Source organism: Pyrus communis, chromosome 2 (assembly GCF_041283825.1).
Source record: "Pyrus communis isolate YQ-2024b chromosome 2, ASM4128382v1, whole genome shotgun sequence".
NCBI classification, from domain to species: Eukaryota; Viridiplantae; Streptophyta; class Magnoliopsida; order Rosales; family Rosaceae; genus Pyrus; species Pyrus communis.
In genome coordinates this window covers 13,525,506-13,546,974 of record NC_142566.1, presented here as the reverse complement: position 1 = coordinate 13,546,974, position 21,469 = coordinate 13,525,506, and the positions used below count along the sequence as shown (strand labels likewise).

Below are 21,469 nucleotides of genomic sequence, written 5' to 3'. Positions count from 1 at the left end.
TTTGTTGTACAATATTAATAACTATCCTATGATTAATAGATCATTATGGGCAAATATCTTCTTTATCGATCCAATTTTACACCCTCATGATGTGATATATAATAGCACACAAATTAAACCCTATAATTGTAGTATGTGTAAGTAGGGATCGTTCTAGGCCTGGGATTAGAAGGGATGCTAATCTACTCTAAACTAACTTAATAACACAAATTTAAAATTAAAAACAGAAAACTAGACTTATATGACTCAAAACACACAAACTAAGTTAAATTGACTCAAAACACTAAAAATAAACCAATTTAAACAGATTCTAACTAATTTAACACAACAAAGTAAAGGGGATTGAGTTTTTGACGAATTTAAAGTAAAGACAAGTAAATTAAAGACTCTAAACAACTTTGGACGAAATTGGGTGTTTAAATGGGTGAATGGCTAGCTAGAGGGTCCTTCTCCACACATGACACATATGCATATAAATCGATTTCCAGTTATTATTCCTATAAACCATGAATGACAATGCCCCAAATTAATCGTGAAAAGCACAAATTAACTTTCAGATTTTCCTAAATTCATTGAATTGGATGGAATACACATCGGCAACCAAATTATTCTTATCAAGTTCCCTACATGAACAGCATAATAGAGATACAATCAAAGATCATTAAGCATTATGAAAATCATAAGCATATACAATCAAAGATCATTAAGCATTGTGAAAATCATAAGCATTGACAAGGTATTCGTAACTATGAACTGCATGATACTCCTACCATGGATTTACTTAACACAATTGTGACTAGCAACCTCCACTACTTGTAAATATAAGTTCATAACGATTAGGTGAAATTCCCTTATATTTTAGCATCAAATTCATGCATGCAAACTAAGTAGGCCTCCTTAATCAACATACAAGAATAAGTTATCAATCAAACATATAAGTAAATCGCATTCATGTTTTACGAAACAATAACTGGAGGAAATCAATTCATATCACATATGTATTCATGGTTTTGAATTCACCTCTAACTAAAGCGAATTTAGTTCCTCATGTTTGCAAAGCAAAGATAATTAAATTTAAACATTGAAAACAAAGAATAGAATACACCTAGAAACGCTCCAACAATTCAACGTCTTGAATGGCAAGCACGGCTCTAGGTGTGGTGGATGGTGTGGTGTGAAATTGTGGTAGAGGGTGGTGTGAATTTGTGGTAGAGGGTGGTGATGAATGAGTGCTACAGCATCAAGTATTTATAGAGAGAGGGGAGGCACGGCATAGGCTGAAAATGAGTGGAATTAGGACTCCAAACCAACAAAGAACAAGGATACTCTCAATCAGATTCCAGCGAGGACAAGGAATGGTCCTTGCGGAAGATTCTAGAACTTCTAGAAGGGTTACATGCGGCATAAACTTAGGACACGAAAATAGGGCTTCTAGAACCTAATATTTAGGTGATTTAATGTGAAAATGATTCCTCTTTGCAGCTGGAATTAAGGTGGAATAAGATTAGGTTAGGATAAGATAAGGTTGGATAAGGTTGGATAAGGTTTGGATAAGGTTTGGATAAGATAAGGTAATTTGGATAATGTTTCCTTCTTCATGGCTGATTCCTTATCCTCTTTAATTCTTCCAGATGTTAAGCACATTCCTAGCCTCTTTTGATCTTCAATTTTGTCCATCCACCTTGCTCCATGCATATGCAATCCATTCCAAGTCCAAAACTGCTTCAAATAACTCCAAATTGCACTTTCTTGCCAATTTTGTCGTTTAAACCTACAAACACACGAAAATAGCTTAAATCATTATAATAAATAGAAACTAACTTACTAAATACAATAAAACAAGCTAACAAAGTCATATAAATATGCTCCTATCACCTCACCGCCATCACAACCACAACAACCTTCTTTACCGCCAACACCATGTCTACTACTACCGTCGTGTTATGGTCATTACTAACACTGTCGCTGCCACAATAGCACCACCATCATTACCTTTACAACCACCTATTAACATCACACATGATGCCCCCACCATTTCAAATATTGAAAAATAATACAAATTCCCATTAAATAGAACACTAAAAATGTCCGACAAAATTAAACCAACTCCACTGAAATCCATACGAAACAATTAAAGTCTATGTGTAGTATATGAAACTCATTCAAAATTCACTATCTTTTAAAATCCTTACCCAATACATTCTCCTAAAATTCTTCCAAATTCCCAAGTAAATGTTTTTTTCTTATTAATTGAATGGAGATTCGAACTGAAACATGTTTTAACATTGAAAAAAGAAGTACCATTGTACTAAAAACTGGTATGTAACTCAGTATGCACACTTAAACAAGTAAATCATCAATTCACACCCAAGACACAGAAAAAAACATCGTCCACCCTTCATGTGCATTTTAGGCTTTTAGCCTTAAACCAGAGAGTGGACAAAAACTTTTTGAAGTTCCAAAAAATAAATTGCGAAAGAGATGAAAGGCAGCTGGGGTTGGAGGTAACCCTTTTGGGATCCAAAAAGCCATCATCAGAGGAAGGATAAATCCAGTCATGGTTGCAACCATATTCCAAAACTGGTAGCTAAAAGGGGGCTTGCTTTTACAGGTTTGTGCTGGTTGTTTAGGACGAGCACAAGAATCAGCCATGAGGAGAAAAGGGGTTGCGCCAAGATTAAATATACAATCAAGTCCCACCAAGGAAAGTAGGCTGGCTATGTTGGGGCCAAAGAATATGGAGGATATTGGTAGCCACAAAGTTGGCACCATGCCGGTGATGAGGAGAAGAGAAGGTCCCAAGCGCCACATTGGCCATCTGTGGACCTGAAGCTCCGTTTTTGTCTGATTACCTGCATTATGCGTTTCACTGTTGGTTTCTGGTGCTTCATCGGTGCTAACAGAAGAAAGGCTTTGAAATATGTTGGTCGTTTTCTTCAAGAAGTTGTCACCAGCACTCTCCGTAGGGGGCGTATGTGGCAGATGAGGGCTCCCAGGGGGTCAGTTTTGTGCAGCAAATAGGGGAAAGTTTTATACGAATGTGAGGAAAGGTGGGTATATGTATTGTACTTGATGTTTTCAATGATTTCTGCATTGCAGGGTATACTCTGCGAACAGTATTGGCAGACATCATGAATGGAGGTTGAGCTAAAGATGCCATTATTTGATCAGGGCCAACGCTTTTCACTCTGAAACATGCCAACAAAAAAAATTTATTAAAAAAGAAAAGAGAAATAGTTAAAAACAGAAGATGAAGAAAAATGTTGAGAAAGAAAAATGGTTTCTTGGTTCATGAAATCACACTATGATCAGAAAAATGGTTTCTTGGTTCATGAAATCACACTATGATCATATAGTTTATTCCTATCACGCAAAAACAGTCCATATCACAAACCTTAAAGTAGACCAATAAATGTAAGAACTTTTGAAGATCATGTGAACAGGTCCAAGCAAAAGAATCCCTTCAAGGAATAAAAAACAACTTTGCAAGCAGATACTCAAACAATCTTTTACCATTTACCTTTTTGCATGAAGGTTTTTCGAATGGCTAATAGGGGCTGCAATGCGGTTGCACCACAACTTGCAAAATTCCATCACATCAACTTAATTTTGGGATAAAAATTTTCAACAGGACCGGTTTCGCTATTTTGGGGAATTAAAATGCCCCTTCTAACATGGCAAGAACACCCAGGGCCAACGTGACAAAAGTGGATGTTTGCTAACACCATCTAGACCCAATTTGTTTTCAAGTTACCTGCAATTACCAAGCAACCAATTTCTTCTACTTCTTTTTGTTACAGTTAAAGTCAAAATGTTAGTAAAGACTCTATGGTTCATCGGACATTAACACGATTTCATACAATTGAGGAACTCTAAACCCCCACAAGAAGGTACACTCCAGATTCCCTATTGCCAACAGTATACCCTTGGGGGTGTAGTCAAACTAAGATTTTAAAGGATTTTAAAGGATTTTAAAAATGATAGATTTGATAGGATTTAAGAGGATTAGAGACTTCTACAAAATTCATATTGATTTTTAAATAATTTGAATGGATTGTGGTGGATTGTGGTGGAAGGATTTGAAATCCTAGGGGTTGAGGTTGATTCTTTTTAGTCTTGATTATATATACTTTTGGCTCTCAAATCCTACAAAATCCACAACTTTTTTTTTTTTTTTTGTCAAAGAGTAGATATTATTAAATAGAAATTGAAATGTTTACATCAGACGCTAGAGTGTTAAACAACCACTCAAGCTCAAACACATCCCAAGAATGCACACCCCCCACACGCGTGATATAAGATGCCACAAGATGCGCAGCCTCATTACAGGCAAGAGGAGTGTAAATAAACTCAATAGAACAAAACTGATGCTTAATAGAATTAATATCCCACAAAATAGCTGCCATAGTTGCCTCAGGTTGCAACTTACCCAGAAGCATATCCACAAGGACCTTGGAATCAATTTCCACAAGAACAGAGCTAAATCCCTTTTCCACAGAAGCCATGACAGCCATCCTAAGAGATTCCACTTCTACCATGATGCTCGAACCACATAGAACCTTCCCCACACCACCCACACCTTTGAATATACCCGCAAAATCTCTCACCAACCACCCATATCCTCCCACCCCAATACGATTACACCAGGCTCCATCACAATTTATTTTTAATGTCCCAAATGGTGGCTTTACCCACCCATTCGCAATCATCCCTCGCCCAAGATGCCTAGAACTATTACATGGCCGCAGATCCTCATCACTTCCCACAATCTCCTCCCATTGTTGCCGGAGTAAACGTATTTCAAGGTTAGGTTCTACCACTGCCTTCTCAAATACCACACTATTACGACATTTCCATATTCTCCATAAACCACACACCACCCAACGCATAAGCGCACAAGCCTCCCCAATCTTACCATATTTCTCACATAACCAATTCCAACATTGCATAAAATCATCTCCCAACACCGTGGTCACATCTAATTGGATCGAAGAACCAAACCAAAAGACACGAGCAAAGGAACATTTGAAGAAAATATGTACCTGTGTTTCCTCCTCACGATCACAGAATGGGCAGCACGTATTTAGACAAACCCCTCTCCATTGCAAGTTAGTACGGACAGCAAGTATATTTCGACATCCTCTCCATATAAAATGGCGGAGCTTGGGAGGAACCTTCAAACTCCAAAGCACCCTCCATACCAAGTCCACATTACAAATCTTACTAGATTGCCCAACCCCTTTCTGTCCAAGTTCTCCATTCATGTTCATCTCCTAGGCTACCAAATATCCTGATTTCACCGAATAGACTCCATTTCGAGTATAATGCCACATGATACGATTAGGACACCCAAACTGGCTCAATGGCATGCTCAAAATGACTTGTGCTTCATCAGCATTAAAACACCTCTGAATGACCTCACGTTTCCATGTACCTCCACTGGCCACCATATCAACGACCAACTTAGGCATCTCCGGATGTCTTGAAATAGGTTGAAATGTTCTTGGCGTGGGCAACCAAAGATCCTGAACTACTTGAATACTTCTTCCATCGCCAACCCGCCATCGTATACCAGACTTCGATACTTTCCTCCCTTGAAGAATTCCCTTCCACCCCCATGAAGTTCCTCGTCCCACTGGTGCTTCAAGGAATGACAAATTAGGGTAATACTTAGCCTTAAGAAATTTAGCCAAAAGCCACTCCGGATTACAAAGTAAGCGTCATCCCACCTTAGCCAACATTGCAAAATTAAAATAATAATTTCCTTAAAGCCAAGACCTCCATCAGTCTTCCTATGCGCCAGTTTTTTCCAGGCAAGCCAATGGACATCTTTTTCGTCTTCTGATCCCTCCACCAGAATCTTGCTATAATTTGTTCAATTTCCTTTGCCAATTGAATGGGTAACTGGAAACATGACATGGTGTAAATCGGTAAAGCTGCCGCAACACTCTTAATAAGCACCTCCTTACCAATTATCGACTAAAACTGTTCCGCCCAACCATTGATTCTTTCGTCCAGTTTATTCAATACTTCTTCAAACACCTTTTTCTTTGAAGCTCCAAAGCCAGCTTGAATACCCAAATACTTCCCAAACCCTTCCTGGTGCCTAATCCCCAATATTTGTGGTAGATGAGCTTTCAGCCCTTTCGAACACCCCACACTAAAGTGTACCGAACTCTTAGCTAGATTAATGAATTGTCCAAACCCTTCAGCATACCATTGGAGTAACAGTTTAACATTATAAGCCTCAATCTCTGTAACCTGGCAAAACAAAAATGAGTAGTCTGCAAAAAACATATGTGATAGAGGCTTGGCAGACGCATTTATTGACATACCTCGAATACGTCCCAACCTCTCTTCATTATGGATTAAAGATGAAAAGCCTTCAGCACATATAAGGAATAGAAAATGTGATATTGGATTCGATTCATATCCATACACCATGTCCCATACTCCAAAATCTTAATTTTTTTAATACACTTAGATTTGGATGAATTTTAACATCCTTTAAAATCTTTTAATTAACTACACCTATATTTTAAAGGATTCTAAAATCCTTTAATTGACTACACCTAGATTTGAATGAATTATAAAATCTTTTAATTAACCATACTAGGATTTTAAAGTCTTTTAAAATCCTCTCAAATCCGAGTTTGACTACACTCCCTTAGACTGCGTTTGTTAGAGGGGATTAGCTTTAGATAAGATAACTACTAGATTCCGGCATATGATGGAATAAATGGATGAAAAACTTCCACACTTCGTTCAAGTTGAAGGTAGAAGACGGAGTAGTTATGAATGCAAGTTATCAGTTCTAATCCTACCATTTTTGTGGGAATTAAGAGGGACAATTTCCCTTCATGTCTACGCACCCACAATGTGCAAAACACAATTTTTATTTAAAGCCGCATCTTTCACATAACCGTTCAATTAGAGAGAAACCCTTTCGCTGGACAATTTATTGCCATTCCAATACCCAATCTTTTCTATTCCGATGGTTTTCCCAGCAGCCAAACAGAATACCAAGAAAAACACAGAGAGGATTGAAAATAAGGAGTCGAAATTAGGTTTACCTGTCTGAGGTCCTTCTTCTTCAGCCAATCGGTGAATGAATCTGATGGTCTGCGACGTCGGAACACATTGGCATTAAGACGATGGCGACGCTGCTGAAACAAGACTGGCTTGGACCGGGTAAGAACAAAAAATGGCGGGTCTTTCCATGCAGTGTAATGGGCTAACTGAACCTTTTCCTCTGTTATTATTTTTGTTTTTTTTTTTTTTTTTTTTTTGCTTCTTTAGACCAACTCCTGTGTGGTTCGAGTAAAAATTTAAATTTTTAGCAAAGGAAATTTAAGTTTTAACTTAGAAATAGTTTTCTTTTTATAATGATTTTGGCTTGAAATTTCTAAGATTACAAGAAATGATTTTAGTATAATTCTTTTCGTTAATTTAAAAAAAAATTATGTATCCTAATATATTTTTATGAACATTTCAATCTAAAAACATTTAAATTTAATAAATAATAATAAATTAATAAACATGCCTCATTCTTAGGCATATGCACCACATGAAAGAGCATTGAAAACCACAAAACTTACCTTATTCGTAAACATAAATACATAGATGGGTAGAAAGAAAAACGAAAAAATTGTATAACGAAAGTGAATTATGTGTGGATGCTTAAAAAAATACATAGGTATTGATAGAGTTTTTCGGTAATTTTGGATTTAAATTATTTTAGCCGTTGAATTTAATTTTGGGCATTAAATTATTTCTACCGTTAAATTTGCTCATATTCGATCTCAGCTATTAGATTTAATGTATTTATAAATTTGATTTTTTTATAAAACAAATTGAATTTGGATCATTGATCGACCAACTGTCCAACCACGTGGGATGTTTGGTAAAAGAAAATCATTGGTTTTTTCGTAAGTGGCCTACAGAGTAAACTATTAGGTCCCAGCGCTAAGTTCTAGCCACTATCCTCAGCTCATTTTCTGAGCTCAATTTGGCTAAAAAAGTTTCAACCCAAAACTTTTTTTAGCCCGATTATTAGAGAAGCTTTTGGGAAGGGGGTTTAAAACTCAAAATTTGAGTTGTAAGCCGACCATTGTAGTCAGTTTTAGTCTTGTTTGTAACTGTTTTAAGTAAAAAAAAAAAAAAAAAAAAAAAAAAAAAAAAAAAAAAAAACATTTATGCACAAAAGCAGTTTAAGTATAATCACTTTTGTTAAAAGTATATTGAAATTTTAAATAAAAATGTAAGTACTTCAAAGAAGAATACTTGAAGTGCTTCTTGAAATAAACACACATAAGATATTTCTTCTAAAGCACTTTGTCACATCCTGCCCCGGGCCCCCACCATAATCCGGGTTCAACTCCACCGTAGCACGATATTGCCCGTTTTGGGCCCCGATCACGCACTCACGATTTTGTTTTTGGGAATAGCGCATGGTGGCGGCGTGTGGGCCAGGATGTGACAACTTCAAGTGTTTTTCTAAGAAAAATAAATAAATAAATAAATTCTATCAAACATGATCAAAAGCGTTTTCGTCAATTTGAAAGCACTTGTAATTATTTAAAAACATTTCGCTTTTTTCTTTTTTTTTTTTGACAAATGACAACGGTAATGAATTAAATAGTTAGTTGTTAAGAGGAAGGGAAATCGATGAGATTGAATCCGAAGCATGGTAAAAGCATTTGGTTGTTTGATAACATTTTGTTCTCACTTTTCTTTCCACTTTTGTTTTTAAACTAAATACTTCCAATTTCAAAAATTGAAATATACTTTTTTCAGTTTTCAAGATTTGACTTTTATTTTTACAATTTTGGTTTTGAAAATATTAAAAAAAGACTTATCGAAAGTCTTCAACTTTCAATGAAAACTAAAAACAAAAAATGAAATAGTTATGAAACGGCGCTTAGTTTCTCAGTTTTAGTACAAGGAACTTTTAAAAATTAGATCAATGAAGTGGGGTCGTTAGTTGTCTCTTAACAAGTTTGTGAAGGAGGCCCACATTACAACACCGTTACGAGACACGAGCGAAGAAGATAAGTCCAAAAGAACAAATCTAACATGGACAAAAGCCGCGCGGCATAACATCTAAGAAACCCACCCACTTTACAAAAATTAGGCCAAATCTCTTGTTAAAGCCACACATCCCAAAACTACATAACCATAAACAAATTCAAAACCCTAAATCATGAGTAAAACTTCCATCACCTGAATGAGAGCGGCCATCAGACCACCAACATTAAGTCAAGAAACAATTGTAAAACAAGAGGCATATCTTGATTAGGCGATCTCCAACGGCCCAAATGCATAAGCAGAGTGACATTAGATTTGAAAAAAAAAATGATTAAATTCAGAGGTAGAATATGGAAGAATGACTGGATTGAAAAAGGAACAAAAAATAAGTTATGGGAATCTTATATCCTATCTGTTGACCGCACGATATACGATGAATGAATAGAATGTGAGGATCCTCACAAAGAGGATCTCCGATCCTCATCCGTTACGGGGAGCTTCAATCTAGTCACCACAAAAGAAAGTAAGAAACTATTACTTGCCACAAAATATTAGAAAAATGAAAAGAAGGTGAGGAGGAAGAGTAGAGGTGCTTCTCCTTTTCTCTCCTCCTATAGCGACTTGCTCTTGGATCCCTATGGAAGCCAGAGTTTCAGTTGGACGCTCTATTAGGTTTTTGTACGTAGCTTTTTAATATAAACATTACATATATGTGCATCAGAGTGATTTTAGTTTTCCGCTCATTCGTTTCTAAAGGAAAAAAAAAAAATTACGTTACAATAACCGTGCATTTATAGTTCCATTTGATAAATTAATCGGACGGCCAGAGGTGATAAAGTTCAAAATCTATGATATCACGTTTTATTGTAGTCACATTCGATTGGGCCATAGGTGATGGATTTGTATCATCTCTTGAGCTAATAGAGAGGATCCTCCTGACCCAACATCGTAGGCCGTTGGATTTTAATCCAACGGCTACAAACAAGAAGATCTCTTTAAAGTTATAATAATTGTAACCGTTGGATAAAAATCTAACGGTCCATGATGATGGGTTAGGAGGATCATCTCCATTAGCTCAAGAGAGGATCCAAATCCATAGGTGATAAACAAGAAGAAACATATACATTATGCTTTCTTAACCCACAAATATCGTAAGTACACCCGATTGATACAATGAATCCAATATTAATATCCGATCTAAGTTCAGTTGTTTGCTTATAAATAGTGTTATTGGCACTCCAAAAATCTCATTATACACTCCTCACAAGTGTATTTTTATTTGCTAATATAGAAAGTTTGGAGTGTAGAATGAGATTTTTGGAGTGCTAATAACAATTCCCAATTCGAATTTGGGTTAAGTTATATGTCTACCAATAAATAGTTCTTAAAGAAAAGAAAATTCATATATATATTGACAATATTTGTACAGAACTTGAATAACTTTATGGCACGTTTACTAATATGTAATTAAATTGAGAGGATTTGGATTGGGGAGGAATTGGAATGAGGTGGAATCAGAATCAGATTCTTGTTGAAGTTGTTTACTAAAATTGTATAGAATTGAAGTGCAAATGATGCATATTCTATATTAGCTGTTTACCAATTCACATGAATCAGAATTAAAACTAGTTTGATTACTAAAATACCCTTGTAATACAAATTTTATTTAAATAATTAATAATACAATTCTTTTGTGTATAAAAAACTAATACGATTATTTATAGACCACAAGAAATGAGTCCTCAATATCCAGGGAATACATGAGAGTGGTATTACAGTACCAAAACACCAGACTTTCATAGACCACAAGAAATCAGGCCTCAATATCAACGTCTGAAAGTTTTATCTTGAAGTTTCCTAACATAACACGCAAGACGCAACGTTAGTATCTGATCTTATTGCAAGTAACCCAGGTGATGTCGACGTGTCCCACATGAGAGACAATTTGAAACCATGAACTCATATATGATAGCAACATAAACAGATGAGGCAATAACTAACCCGTAGGCAGTAAACCATTGGAGAGCACTGTGGTAGAATAGAAAAACCTGTGAAACACGAATAGAAATTCAGCTTTCACCAACAAGGTGTCCGGAAGTATATCATTGAGGCACAACAAAATCCGAGTCGTATGTAACTTTTCTTTTTCCCCTTTTAAAGTTTTAAGTTCCAAATAAGAAGAACTATATTTGTATCTTCATTGGTAATAAGCCAAAACAACAATGAAACAATTAAATCCAGTTTTATCAATTGTGTCATATATTATAATTTAATAATTTATATAGCAAGAAATACATGGACTAGAGCTATAAATTTTATTTTAAAGTAATATTGAGGTAAATTATCCTGTAGCTTTGCCCATATGAAAAGCTCCCATCAACCCACCTCATAAGGCTCCAAACGAGGTTCTATTTGATTGATGGATCTTTGCCTCATGGGGAGGCTGCAAATACCACTGTGCAACAATGCCTGTGGTGCTAAACTTATCCAGAAAATATGGTTCTTGGATGACACCAACTTGTCAGCCTACATATTTACTATCAATTTACTGCATATGAGAAGCAGATAGTTAAATGGATTATCTTCCATGCCTACCAATGAACTCATCAACAGATTAAGGTTGACAAAAGTCTTACTTTTTGCGAGTCTTAGGTTTAAACATTTTGTAAGTCTTAGGTTTAACTATGAGTACTTGATACATATTTCTTTCCAACAAAGATTTGGTAGCAGATTTAATATTTTAATCCATAACCAAGCACAACCTCCAATTAGAAATTTACGAGATAAAGAAGTAAAAGTACATTTTTAGGGTAACATAAACAGGATGCATAAAATTGATATATCACCTACTTTCCAGCATCTATAAGTATGTTATAATTTCCAGAGGGTCTAGGATAACGAATAAGGATGCTTGTGTTGAGCCTCTTATTTCTATTCCCAGGTTCCACACCTTGCAAGCAAACCTGAAAAAAAAATAAACAAGCAATCATTTCCTCACTAATCGGATGCGCATTTGATTAGAAACAAAGTAGCCAACATAAATCTTTGGATAGGACATAACAAAATTACTTAAGCATAGAGGTTTCATAACCATACCGCACATGTCTTTAAAGGATTTGTCAGGCAGCTGACTCGGGGAATTCCTTCACTAGTACCAGTACCTATAAATATGATTTCTGATTGCTCACAAGGTGAGCCAGCACCCGTAGTTGCGGAATCTGTGGTTCATTACAAAGTCAGTACACAACAGCTTAAAGCTCGTACAATCCGCAAACGGAGAACATTCAAATTTGTCTATATGGTAACAACAAAGCCGACCAACATTATATATTCATCACCATGCCAAAAGCCAAGCTACCATCTTATAAATTAGAACTATTGTTTGGAGTATGCATACTTAAAACCAAAATTATAACCCTGTTAATCAAATTTGAACCATTTGTTTCCATCGTCCATTGAATTCAATGCAAATCCATTTGTTTCCATCGTCCATTGAATTCAATGCAAATCAATGTACATATCACAACTTCATTCATATTTACACCCAAAAGTTCAAACACAAGCTGCACAACTCAGTCCCTTATCTCTTATATATTAAGCAATACAAGTAAAATTTGGCGCCTAAAATCAGTGCATAAAAATCATACATGCCTTCAAAACAAGAACACTAAACATGTACTGATTCAACGGTTCAAAGGGTATTAGAGTATCGACGGAATGCACAAAACCCAGAAATAAAAAATGCAAAATATTGTAATCGGAGCAAGATAAATAACAAATCAGGGATGGCGGAGCTTACAAGATTGGAGGTAAGAGTTGAAAATTCGTTTGAAGGGAGAAAACCCATTTGCCGAAGTTGTGATTGGAGGGCTGTGGAGTGAGAGTTGGCGTTTGTACGTAGCAAAGTAGCTTAGAGAAGGAGAAGGGCGAATAGTGCCTTGTGATGGTGGGTGATGAGAATTATGGCTGGTTTGGTATTGCTGTGCTTTGAAAAAAAGCTGCTGTGAGAATAAGCGGCTATGCTGTGAGAATAAGCGGCTGTGAAATAAAGCAGCAAAGTGTTTGGTAAACTTTTTTGTAAAAGTGCTTTTGGAAAAAAAAAAAAAAAAAAAACAGTATCATAGTGTTTGGTAAACTTTTTTGTAAAACAGCTGTGACTGTGTGAAATGACCAAAAAGGATATATTACTAGATGTGCTATTAATTTAATTTTCTTAACAAATAAAAGTGAATTACTAAATATATTTTATTTTTAGAAGAAAAATATTTATAAACTTTATCTTAAATATTTATTAGTATGACAAACTACTTTAATAGAAATATTTTAGAGTGAATAGCTAGGATTCATTAGTACAATATTGTTAATGTACTTGAAAGTAGTCTAATTAGATGCATTCATCAAACTTGTTGCTATTCTATTTCTTAATGCCTCTATCTCATGTGATCCTTCAACTTGATAATTTTGATATTCATCATCATCATCATCATCATCACTACTATCGCTTTCTTCGCAAAAGTCCCTGGGGTCATCAAAATGATGATCACGTTCAGAATACCTCCGTATGTAGTTATGAAGAGCCATTGTAGCAATGACAATCTTCACTTGCTTATTGAACGGGTAATTAGGCATATCCCTTAAAATTGCCCATCTTTTCTTCCATACCCCAAAAGTTCGTTCATTGATGCTCCTAAGAGAAGAATGCCTGTGGTTGAATACCTCTTTGTGACCCGTTGGTTCGGCACCCCTACGAAAGTCCGGGAGGTGATATCTTTCACCTTTATATGGTCCCAAATAACCTCTCATTTGTGGGTACCCCGCATCTACCAAGTAATATTTTCCTGACAATTGAAAATTTGTTTTGTATTGTAATAATTATACAAAGCAAGTATGTAAAATGTTATAATAAGAGTATGAAGATTACCATTTGGAGCCTCAGAAAAGTTTAAATTTGGATTCCGTAGCACGGATAGAAAAACCCTTGTATCATGTGCAGTGCCTTCCCATCCGGCACAAGCAAATGTGAATTGCGTGTCAAAATTACATGCAGCCATAACATTTTGAGTCGGTATTCCTTTCCTACCAATGTATGGAACTTGATCCGGAGGTGGTATTGAAGCCTCAACATGCACTCCATCTATGGCACCAATACAATCCTAAAAATAATAATATAAAATAAAATCGTCAACCTACACTTATAGTTTGCAAATAAGTTAGAATACGAGTCAAATTTTACCTTAAAATAAGGCATGTATCTTGTATCTCTCCTTATTTCTGGGGGAATGCCACGAAACTCCGAATCCATTGGTTTGATAATATCTATTGCCATCTTACATACGATATCCAACATAGCACCAAAATATCTACTAACAGTCTCACCAGAATGTTGAAATCTCTCTTGAGCTAATCTATTTTTCACACCATGTCCCAACATATGCAAGAACATTCCTAATATTTCAGTTGCATTCATTTTCCTTGAACCTTTCAATCCATAATTAGTTTGCAAGTCATTGGATAATCTATAAAAGACATCTTTGTTCATCCTAAACATTCTATAGCATCGCACATCATTTCCTTGCAGTACTTCCATCAACCAAATATTACCTGTATGGGAAGAATTCATACATGGAGTTTTGTGGACATATGTTAAATAATATGTTTCAACAGCTCTCGCTACAGCGCATATAATTAGACCATCCTCCAACTCCTCAACATCATCATCAGAGGTGTTCATATTGAATATACCTGTAACCTAACACATAATTCAACATTCCACAAGTCATAATCCAACAATCACTAAGAAGTCATAATTCGACATTCAAGAACAAATCAATCCAACGTTTAACAAGAAATCATAATCCAACATTCAATAAACACAAAATACAAGCAACATTCAACACATAGTCTTAATGCAAAGTACAAACTACACAAAGTTCTAATTCATAGTTATAGCTTCTTATTGTTCTTTGTTGAACATATATTTCAGTCTTAATGCAAAGTACAAACTACACAAAGTTCTAATTCATAGTTATAGCTTCTTATTGTTCTTTGTTGAACATATATTTCAACCAAGTCAGCTGGACTTCAGGATCTTGTATCGTAGTAAACACCTCTCGCTTCTCTGCAGAACAAAATAAACATGTAGCAAACAACCATAACTCGCTAGGTGGCTCACAACCAGGCAATTGTGCAACAACCGCTAACACTTCCGGAATACTACTACCTATATGCAGCGACCTCATCAATGAGTTTGCAGAACTCCTAGTTTCATAAGCTTCAACAAGACGGTCAATTTGACCACAAAGTTTTGCAGCACCTCCAATTTTTTTCCCTTTCTTATCAACCTTCTTCTTTTGCAATTCTCCTTGGTTAGCCACTCTTTTTTTTCCCTTCCTACTTGCTTGCCTTAGATCCTGCATAGTCTCAGTTTCTTCCTCATCATATGAATCAATTTGTCCTACAGATTCCTCTCTTGACTCTGGTGGTAGTACTCCAGATGAAGGTGCCCAGGCATGTTCACCGGTAGCAATTGTACTCAAGAACATCCTATCTAACTTGTCCTCCATCTCAGGACTAATGCCTTTTTTTTGCAATTTTCCATATTCTTTGTTTATGTACAAGTAAGAAAGAATATGGTTAATACATATTGCATGATATCATAATACATATTAAAAGATAAATACACAAACCTGAATTTTATTGTTCCACCACTCCTCAGAGGCATCAACGGTACCCTTGCTTGAATTCCACCCTAGGCCAGTTTCTTTACCAACCAATTCTTTCCACAACTTCCACTCATTTTTAAGTGCATCCCACTTATTTTTCAGTTGCTTTTTTTCATAATCATGCCCTGTCTCTGCCTTGAAGTTAGCTCTAATATTTGCATATCCTTCTTTGTCAAAGTGAGTGCCCGGACGATGTCCGGCCTCAACCTCCTTGATGCAAACATCACAAAATATTGATATATTGTGCGCATTCCATGTAGCTACAGGATTTGACGAAGATGCCCCCTTCTTTGTCATCGATACCAACTACTGATTTGTATATATACATATATATATATATATATATATATATATTAAAACACGAACAAATGATATTGTAATATAACCAAGAAATAACCGATAAATGATCCACATACAACTACAAATACATTACATCACATATTGGGTTCACAGTTTGTATATATACATACATATAAATGAATTCACCATGATATTGAAAACCTTTTATGCTTCGAGACACACCAGCGAGATTCGTCAAGGTTATAGGCATAAAGTATAGACACAAGAAAGCAAGTATGTAAATCACTTGTTCTCTCAAGTTATTATTGTATAGTACTATATACATAATACTTTATTCTACACATGTGGTCCAGACGTGCTGCTCCCCCTGTACAGCTACTAATAACAATAATGAAATTGGTTTAGCTGTTGTGGTTGCAGCTTTAGCTGCATTTATTTCCATCGAAGTATTGATGAGACTACCCAACATACAACTCGACTTCTGCTCTGTTTTGTGAGAGCTGAAGCTAAAGCCTCACTTTTCATGACATGGTGAAAGGATAGTCCACCCCCGGTGTCGACTGTTGGCATTCACTTCTAACCATAATTTTAAGATTGGTTTCACCTATAATAAACTGCAAGTGTTCTTTATTTATGATGACTAGACTACTATCAGTTAAACATTCAATGATACCAACTACAGATTGGGTTCACAGTTTGTATATATACATACATATAAATACATGTTTGTATTGCCTTCTAACTTTAATTGCCATGAACTTTAATTGCCTTCTAACTTTTGATCATCGTTCAAATAGTTATTAGGCCTTTATGGGCCACTGGATTTCATTTTGATTAATGTTTGTCAAATGTTATAAGAATTACAACGTTCTATATGTAAAGGACGACATGCTCCCTAAAATTTATGTTTATTTCTATCTCAAATGCTCCTTTGAGTAGTTAGACAAGTTAATAATCATTCTTAGATAACGTTCTATATGTCCTTGCAAGTATTTTCTTACTTTTCCATTTGGGTGGAGAGAGAGAGAGAGAGAGAGAGAGAGAGAGCTTAGTTTGAAGTTCTTTTAGGCCTGCTAGCCAATTAAACTTTTGTTTCACATACAGTATAGAAGTTAACAGTTGTAGGTTGCATGCAGCGCACAACTGCTGAAAGATCCATTTGTATCCTTTATGTCTTGCTCTGTGGATGGCTGAGTCCCCAAAGAACATACTAATGTGGTACATAATTTGACAAAAATTTGACTTTTATGTAGTGCCGAGTCCAAGGCAAAGATGCGTTCTTCACTTAGTCGTGTTTGGGGACAGCGTTTGAAGTGGAAACAGTTTGTAATACAAGAGATTACAGTTTGTAATACATATACATACATATACATACAAAAGATTACATCATAGACTTCGGTGCAGTTTGTAATATATATACAGTTTGATACATATACATACATATACATACAAAAGACACTTTCTCTTCACACCATAAAAGTCCAAAAACCTCAAGGGAAAATAATCCTCCAAATTAAACCTATAAATCAAGTCGTACCCTTCTTGAACTAGCAACATTAGCGTTCGATTGGTGCTAACCTCCTTCTCTGAACCTAAATAATTAGTGCCAAATACACTCTGGATTATGTTATCTAAAGAACCCTTCTGCAATATTGCTTTCAATCCCACAACCCTATTTTCCTTCATCTCATCCCAAATTATCACAGTTTGGGTTCACAGTTTGTAATACAAGAGATTACAGTTTGTAATACATATACATACATATACATACAAAAGATTACATCACAGTTTTGGTTCACAGTTTGTATATATACATACATATAAATACATATACATACATAACCAATAAATGATTACATCACAGTTTGGGTTCTATAAATTTATGGTGTGGGCCAACTCAAAGGGAAACAGATAATCTACAGTTACACGATACAACGATAAGTGTGCAGAAAAGGAAAATACAGAACAGAAGAAACTTTACTTATCACCAGGCCTTTATAACCAGTCAATCATTGGACATAAAAACAACGCTACCTAACACAATAGTTGTTTCTCAAGCAGCTTAAAGACATTTTCCTGAAATAGAAACCAATAGTAGTTTGGAGAACATACTATTCGCTCGTTACAAAAAGATCAATTTTGGCAAAAACCAATCAAACACAGACAGAAGTAGCATTACCCATGTATCTCCCCTTCATAGGTTTTCTAAATAATGAAGAAAGAATCTGATCTCATTTTAAGAAAACCCTCTTTGTTAAAATTTCATTGATCTTCGAGTTCGGGAAGTGTAAGAAAATTTAAAACTAAAACAGGTATGCAGCTGTGTTTAAAACAGGTATGCAGCTGTGTTTAAATGCTCCTGTAAAAACAATTTCAGCAGCACCAAATTACATACATACATACATATATAAATGATCCCTCACTGCAGTTTTGTTTAAATGCTTTAGCTATAGCTCGGGACTCCTTGAGGTGATTAAAAAAAAAGCTACCATGAAAATAACCCCCACATGAAAAAATACAAAACTGGAATCCAAATGATAGACAATTTAAAAAAAAACAAAACCAAAACAAACAAAAAAAATCTAATGTGAGCTGCAACTTAATTTCATACTCAGTTTGGAAACTCATCTATTCCTGATCAAGTTCGTATTATCTCTAATATGAACAAAATCATGAACAGATAAACAAAACCTAGAGGTGATAATCACATAAACCTAAGAAGTTCTTGTTCCCTTTTCTATTTATTTCCTCCTTCTGTTTCCAATAAACAAAGGACAAAAGAAATTGAAACAAAAGCTGTTTCAAATTCTTCTTCCGGATTTGTTTTGATATCTTCCCAGTCGACTCAATTTGTGTCATTAGTGAAAGGGAAAATACAATGGCATCATGTAAAAAAAAATTAAGCTTTCCAGCAAAAACCAAAGAGAGTAATAATAAAATTTATTATAACTTGTGCTATTATATTATATCAAGGAAAACAAACCAGAATTTTGGAGAATATAAACCCTCTGACTTCTTGGCTGCGATCTTCAATCCTGCGATCTTCTAATGTGTCACCTGCAACATAAACCCGGAACTTCTGAGGAATATTTTGACCCAAAAAACACATGACAAATCAGAATCACAGTTCACAGATTAGAAGCAGAGCAAAGCAAATTATCCCTTACATAAACCCAAATCAGAAGCAAACCTTCTTCAAAAAAACGAATACAGAAGTAATCAAACTTCTCTCTCAATTTTTTTTTGTTTCGTCCACAAACCCTAATTTTTTCCCCAATTAATTTTTTCCACAAACCATATCACCTTCCCCAATTAATTTTTCCCCACCCTCCATCCCCAATTGTTTTTCCCGACACCCATACCCTCATCCCTTTGCTCTTCCCACCCCTCTTTCCCTAATCTCCCCATCCCTAATTTGAAAAATCCAAACAAATTACCTGGAGAAACCTGGAGAACGAGAGGAGAGAACGAAAGAACGAGAGAACGAGAGAACGAGAGGACGAGAGGAGAGATCGCTCTGGTTCGGGTTATGCGAGAGAGCTCTGAAAGGTGAAGAGCGTGCGAGAAAGCTCTGGAAAGGTGAGAGCGTAGGTGAAGGGAAAGGGGAGGGCAGTTTTGGGTTATTCATATTTCATTAAACGTGTACACTGTTCACCCGTGTGTGGGTGAAAATAAGCTGCTTTTGGAAGCTGCAAATTGCAGCTTCTTGTCATCTCCTGGTTTTGGGCTTTTTTTCACCCTCAACTTTGAAACAAAGCTGCTTTCCAAAGTTTACCAAACACCAAAAATTTTCATAGCTTTTTTTCATAGTAGCTTTTTTATTAATCACCTCAATCCCAAACAGGCCCTTAATCCAATGGTTTAACAGGTGTTGACGTTGATGTTTCGGTTGGAATCTGAAACCGAAGGTGCTGGGTGCTGTGTTACCGGAGACGAGGGAAGAAAATAAGGTTATATTGGGTAGAAAACTGATTTGAATCCAAATACCACCGGTAATTCGATTCCAGGTAAATCAGGGATCTGATTCCCTATTTTTGGTGGGCCCCACATACAATTTCATTCCCCAATGTTAGTAAACATATGAATCACTCGGAATGAATGCAATCCCCATTCCTCTCACTCCATTCGCCTTACGTAAACATGCTTTAAGTTTTCAATCTAATAATTACCAATAGTAGTTTCTATTTGGTACCTCAAATTACATGTAATTCAGCAACAATTAATCTTGCAGAACTTGGTGAAAGTTCTTACCATATCTCCAGTACTGTAAATTTAGGCACCATTTCATAACCATATTCTTATCAAATGCGCTTTGGGTTCCTCGAATTCGAAGCTTTGGGTGACCCCTCATCGGATTTGATCAGTGCACTTTTCAAGTGAGCTACATTGCAATTGCAACGTGACAAGTGACTCCAACAATAACATGTACACTTTATTTTTGGTAAAAAGAATGTGTACACTTTTATCAGATTGATCGTGAATATCCTCTTTCGAGGAATTTTCTAACATGTTTATCTTGGCATTTTCAACTCCCAACAATAATGGAAGAGATCTTTCAACGACAAAGATAAAAAATATGAGTGTAACAATTCCATTTGCTTAGAGAGAATATATCTTGCGCATATATATAAAGTTGTCGAAAGAAAGAAGCATGCATGGCAATATACTAAGCTGATAGTGCTAGACATAGACGAAGAAAATGCAACTTACTTTTGCTTTTAATTACTGGTTTCTTCTTTGATGAACTCTAAATAGTGGAAGGACCCAATTAACCATAAATCTCGGTGGGAGATTTATCTGATCAGAAAGTTAGTGCCAGAGAAACCTTAACCATCAGCCAAGCTTGCCGTCATATTTCTGAAGAAAGATATCAATTATTATACGGCCGGAAAGTACAGTGGGGTTCAAAAATAGGTAAATAATTCTTGAAATTCATGACCACCAGAAAAGAAAAAAGTATGCATGCTTGAAAGCGTGCACTAAAAATAGTTAATATATATATATATATATATGAATCCTTTAACAAGAGGAATCCTTATTCTTTTTTTTTTTTTAAAAAGGAACACCCTCTTGACCGTTAGATTTGACTTTAATGAAATTGTGTGGTTGAGATTAGGTCGAGATTGTGTGGCATGTGATTTAATCTCAACCACACAATTTCATTAAAGTCAATTCAACGGTTAAAAGGATATCCTCATTTTTATAGAAAAATGGGGATCCGTCTTGTTAAAGGGCCTATATATATAAACGGCAAAGGATTCTTGCTGGATCATTTCCTTGGGGATCCTAGGGATCTCTTGATCGTGATCGTTCATCGTACATCGTGTAGTCAGTTTTCGTTTCAAAATTTAAAATTTAAAATTAAATATAAATAATACCTAACGAAAATTAACTATACGATGTATGATGAACATTCACGA

At 35.6% G+C, this 21,469-nt stretch overlaps 2 protein-coding genes, 2 long non-coding RNA genes and 1 pseudogene across 4 annotated transcripts; all 5 read right to left on the bottom strand.

The window, feature by feature from the left end:
* Positions 1-2,423: 2,423 nt before the first annotated feature.
* LOC148698599 (uncharacterized) lies at positions 2,424-4,889 on the bottom strand (annotated as a pseudogene).
* A 6,950-nt stretch (positions 4,890-11,839) lies between these two features.
* Positions 11,840-12,962, bottom strand: LOC148698598 (uncharacterized). Its single transcript, XR_015951955.1, has 3 exons — positions 12,827-12,962; positions 12,124-12,245; positions 11,840-11,990 (listed from the first exon to the last, which is right to left on the bottom strand). It is a non-coding gene; the product is annotated as an uncharacterized LOC148698598 (long non-coding RNA).
* A 352-nt stretch (positions 12,963-13,314) lies between these two features.
* Positions 13,315-14,758, bottom strand: LOC148698597 (uncharacterized). The gene is made up of 3 exons (XM_088677306.1): positions 14,261-14,758; positions 13,949-14,180; positions 13,315-13,865 (listed from the first exon to the last, which is right to left on the bottom strand). The coding sequence occupies exons 1-3, from the start codon at positions 14,756-14,758 to the stop codon at positions 13,408-13,410; spliced, it is 1,188 nt and encodes a 395-aa protein (XP_088533432.1). The 3' UTR covers positions 13,315-13,407.
* Positions 14,759-15,024: 266 nt separating this feature from the next.
* LOC137716854 (L10-interacting MYB domain-containing protein-like) lies at positions 15,025-16,046 on the bottom strand. Its single transcript, XM_088677299.1, has 2 exons — positions 15,720-16,046; positions 15,025-15,644 (listed from the first exon to the last, which is right to left on the bottom strand). The coding sequence occupies exons 1-2, from the start codon at positions 16,044-16,046 to the stop codon at positions 15,063-15,065; spliced, it is 909 nt and encodes a 302-aa protein (XP_088533425.1). The 3' UTR covers positions 15,025-15,062.
* A 2,926-nt stretch (positions 16,047-18,972) lies between these two features.
* Positions 18,973-19,866, bottom strand: LOC148698596 (uncharacterized). The gene is made up of 2 exons (XR_015951953.1): positions 19,487-19,866; positions 18,973-19,106 (listed from the first exon to the last, which is right to left on the bottom strand). It is a non-coding gene; the product is annotated as an uncharacterized LOC148698596 (long non-coding RNA).
* Positions 19,867-21,469: the final 1,603 nt, after the last annotated feature.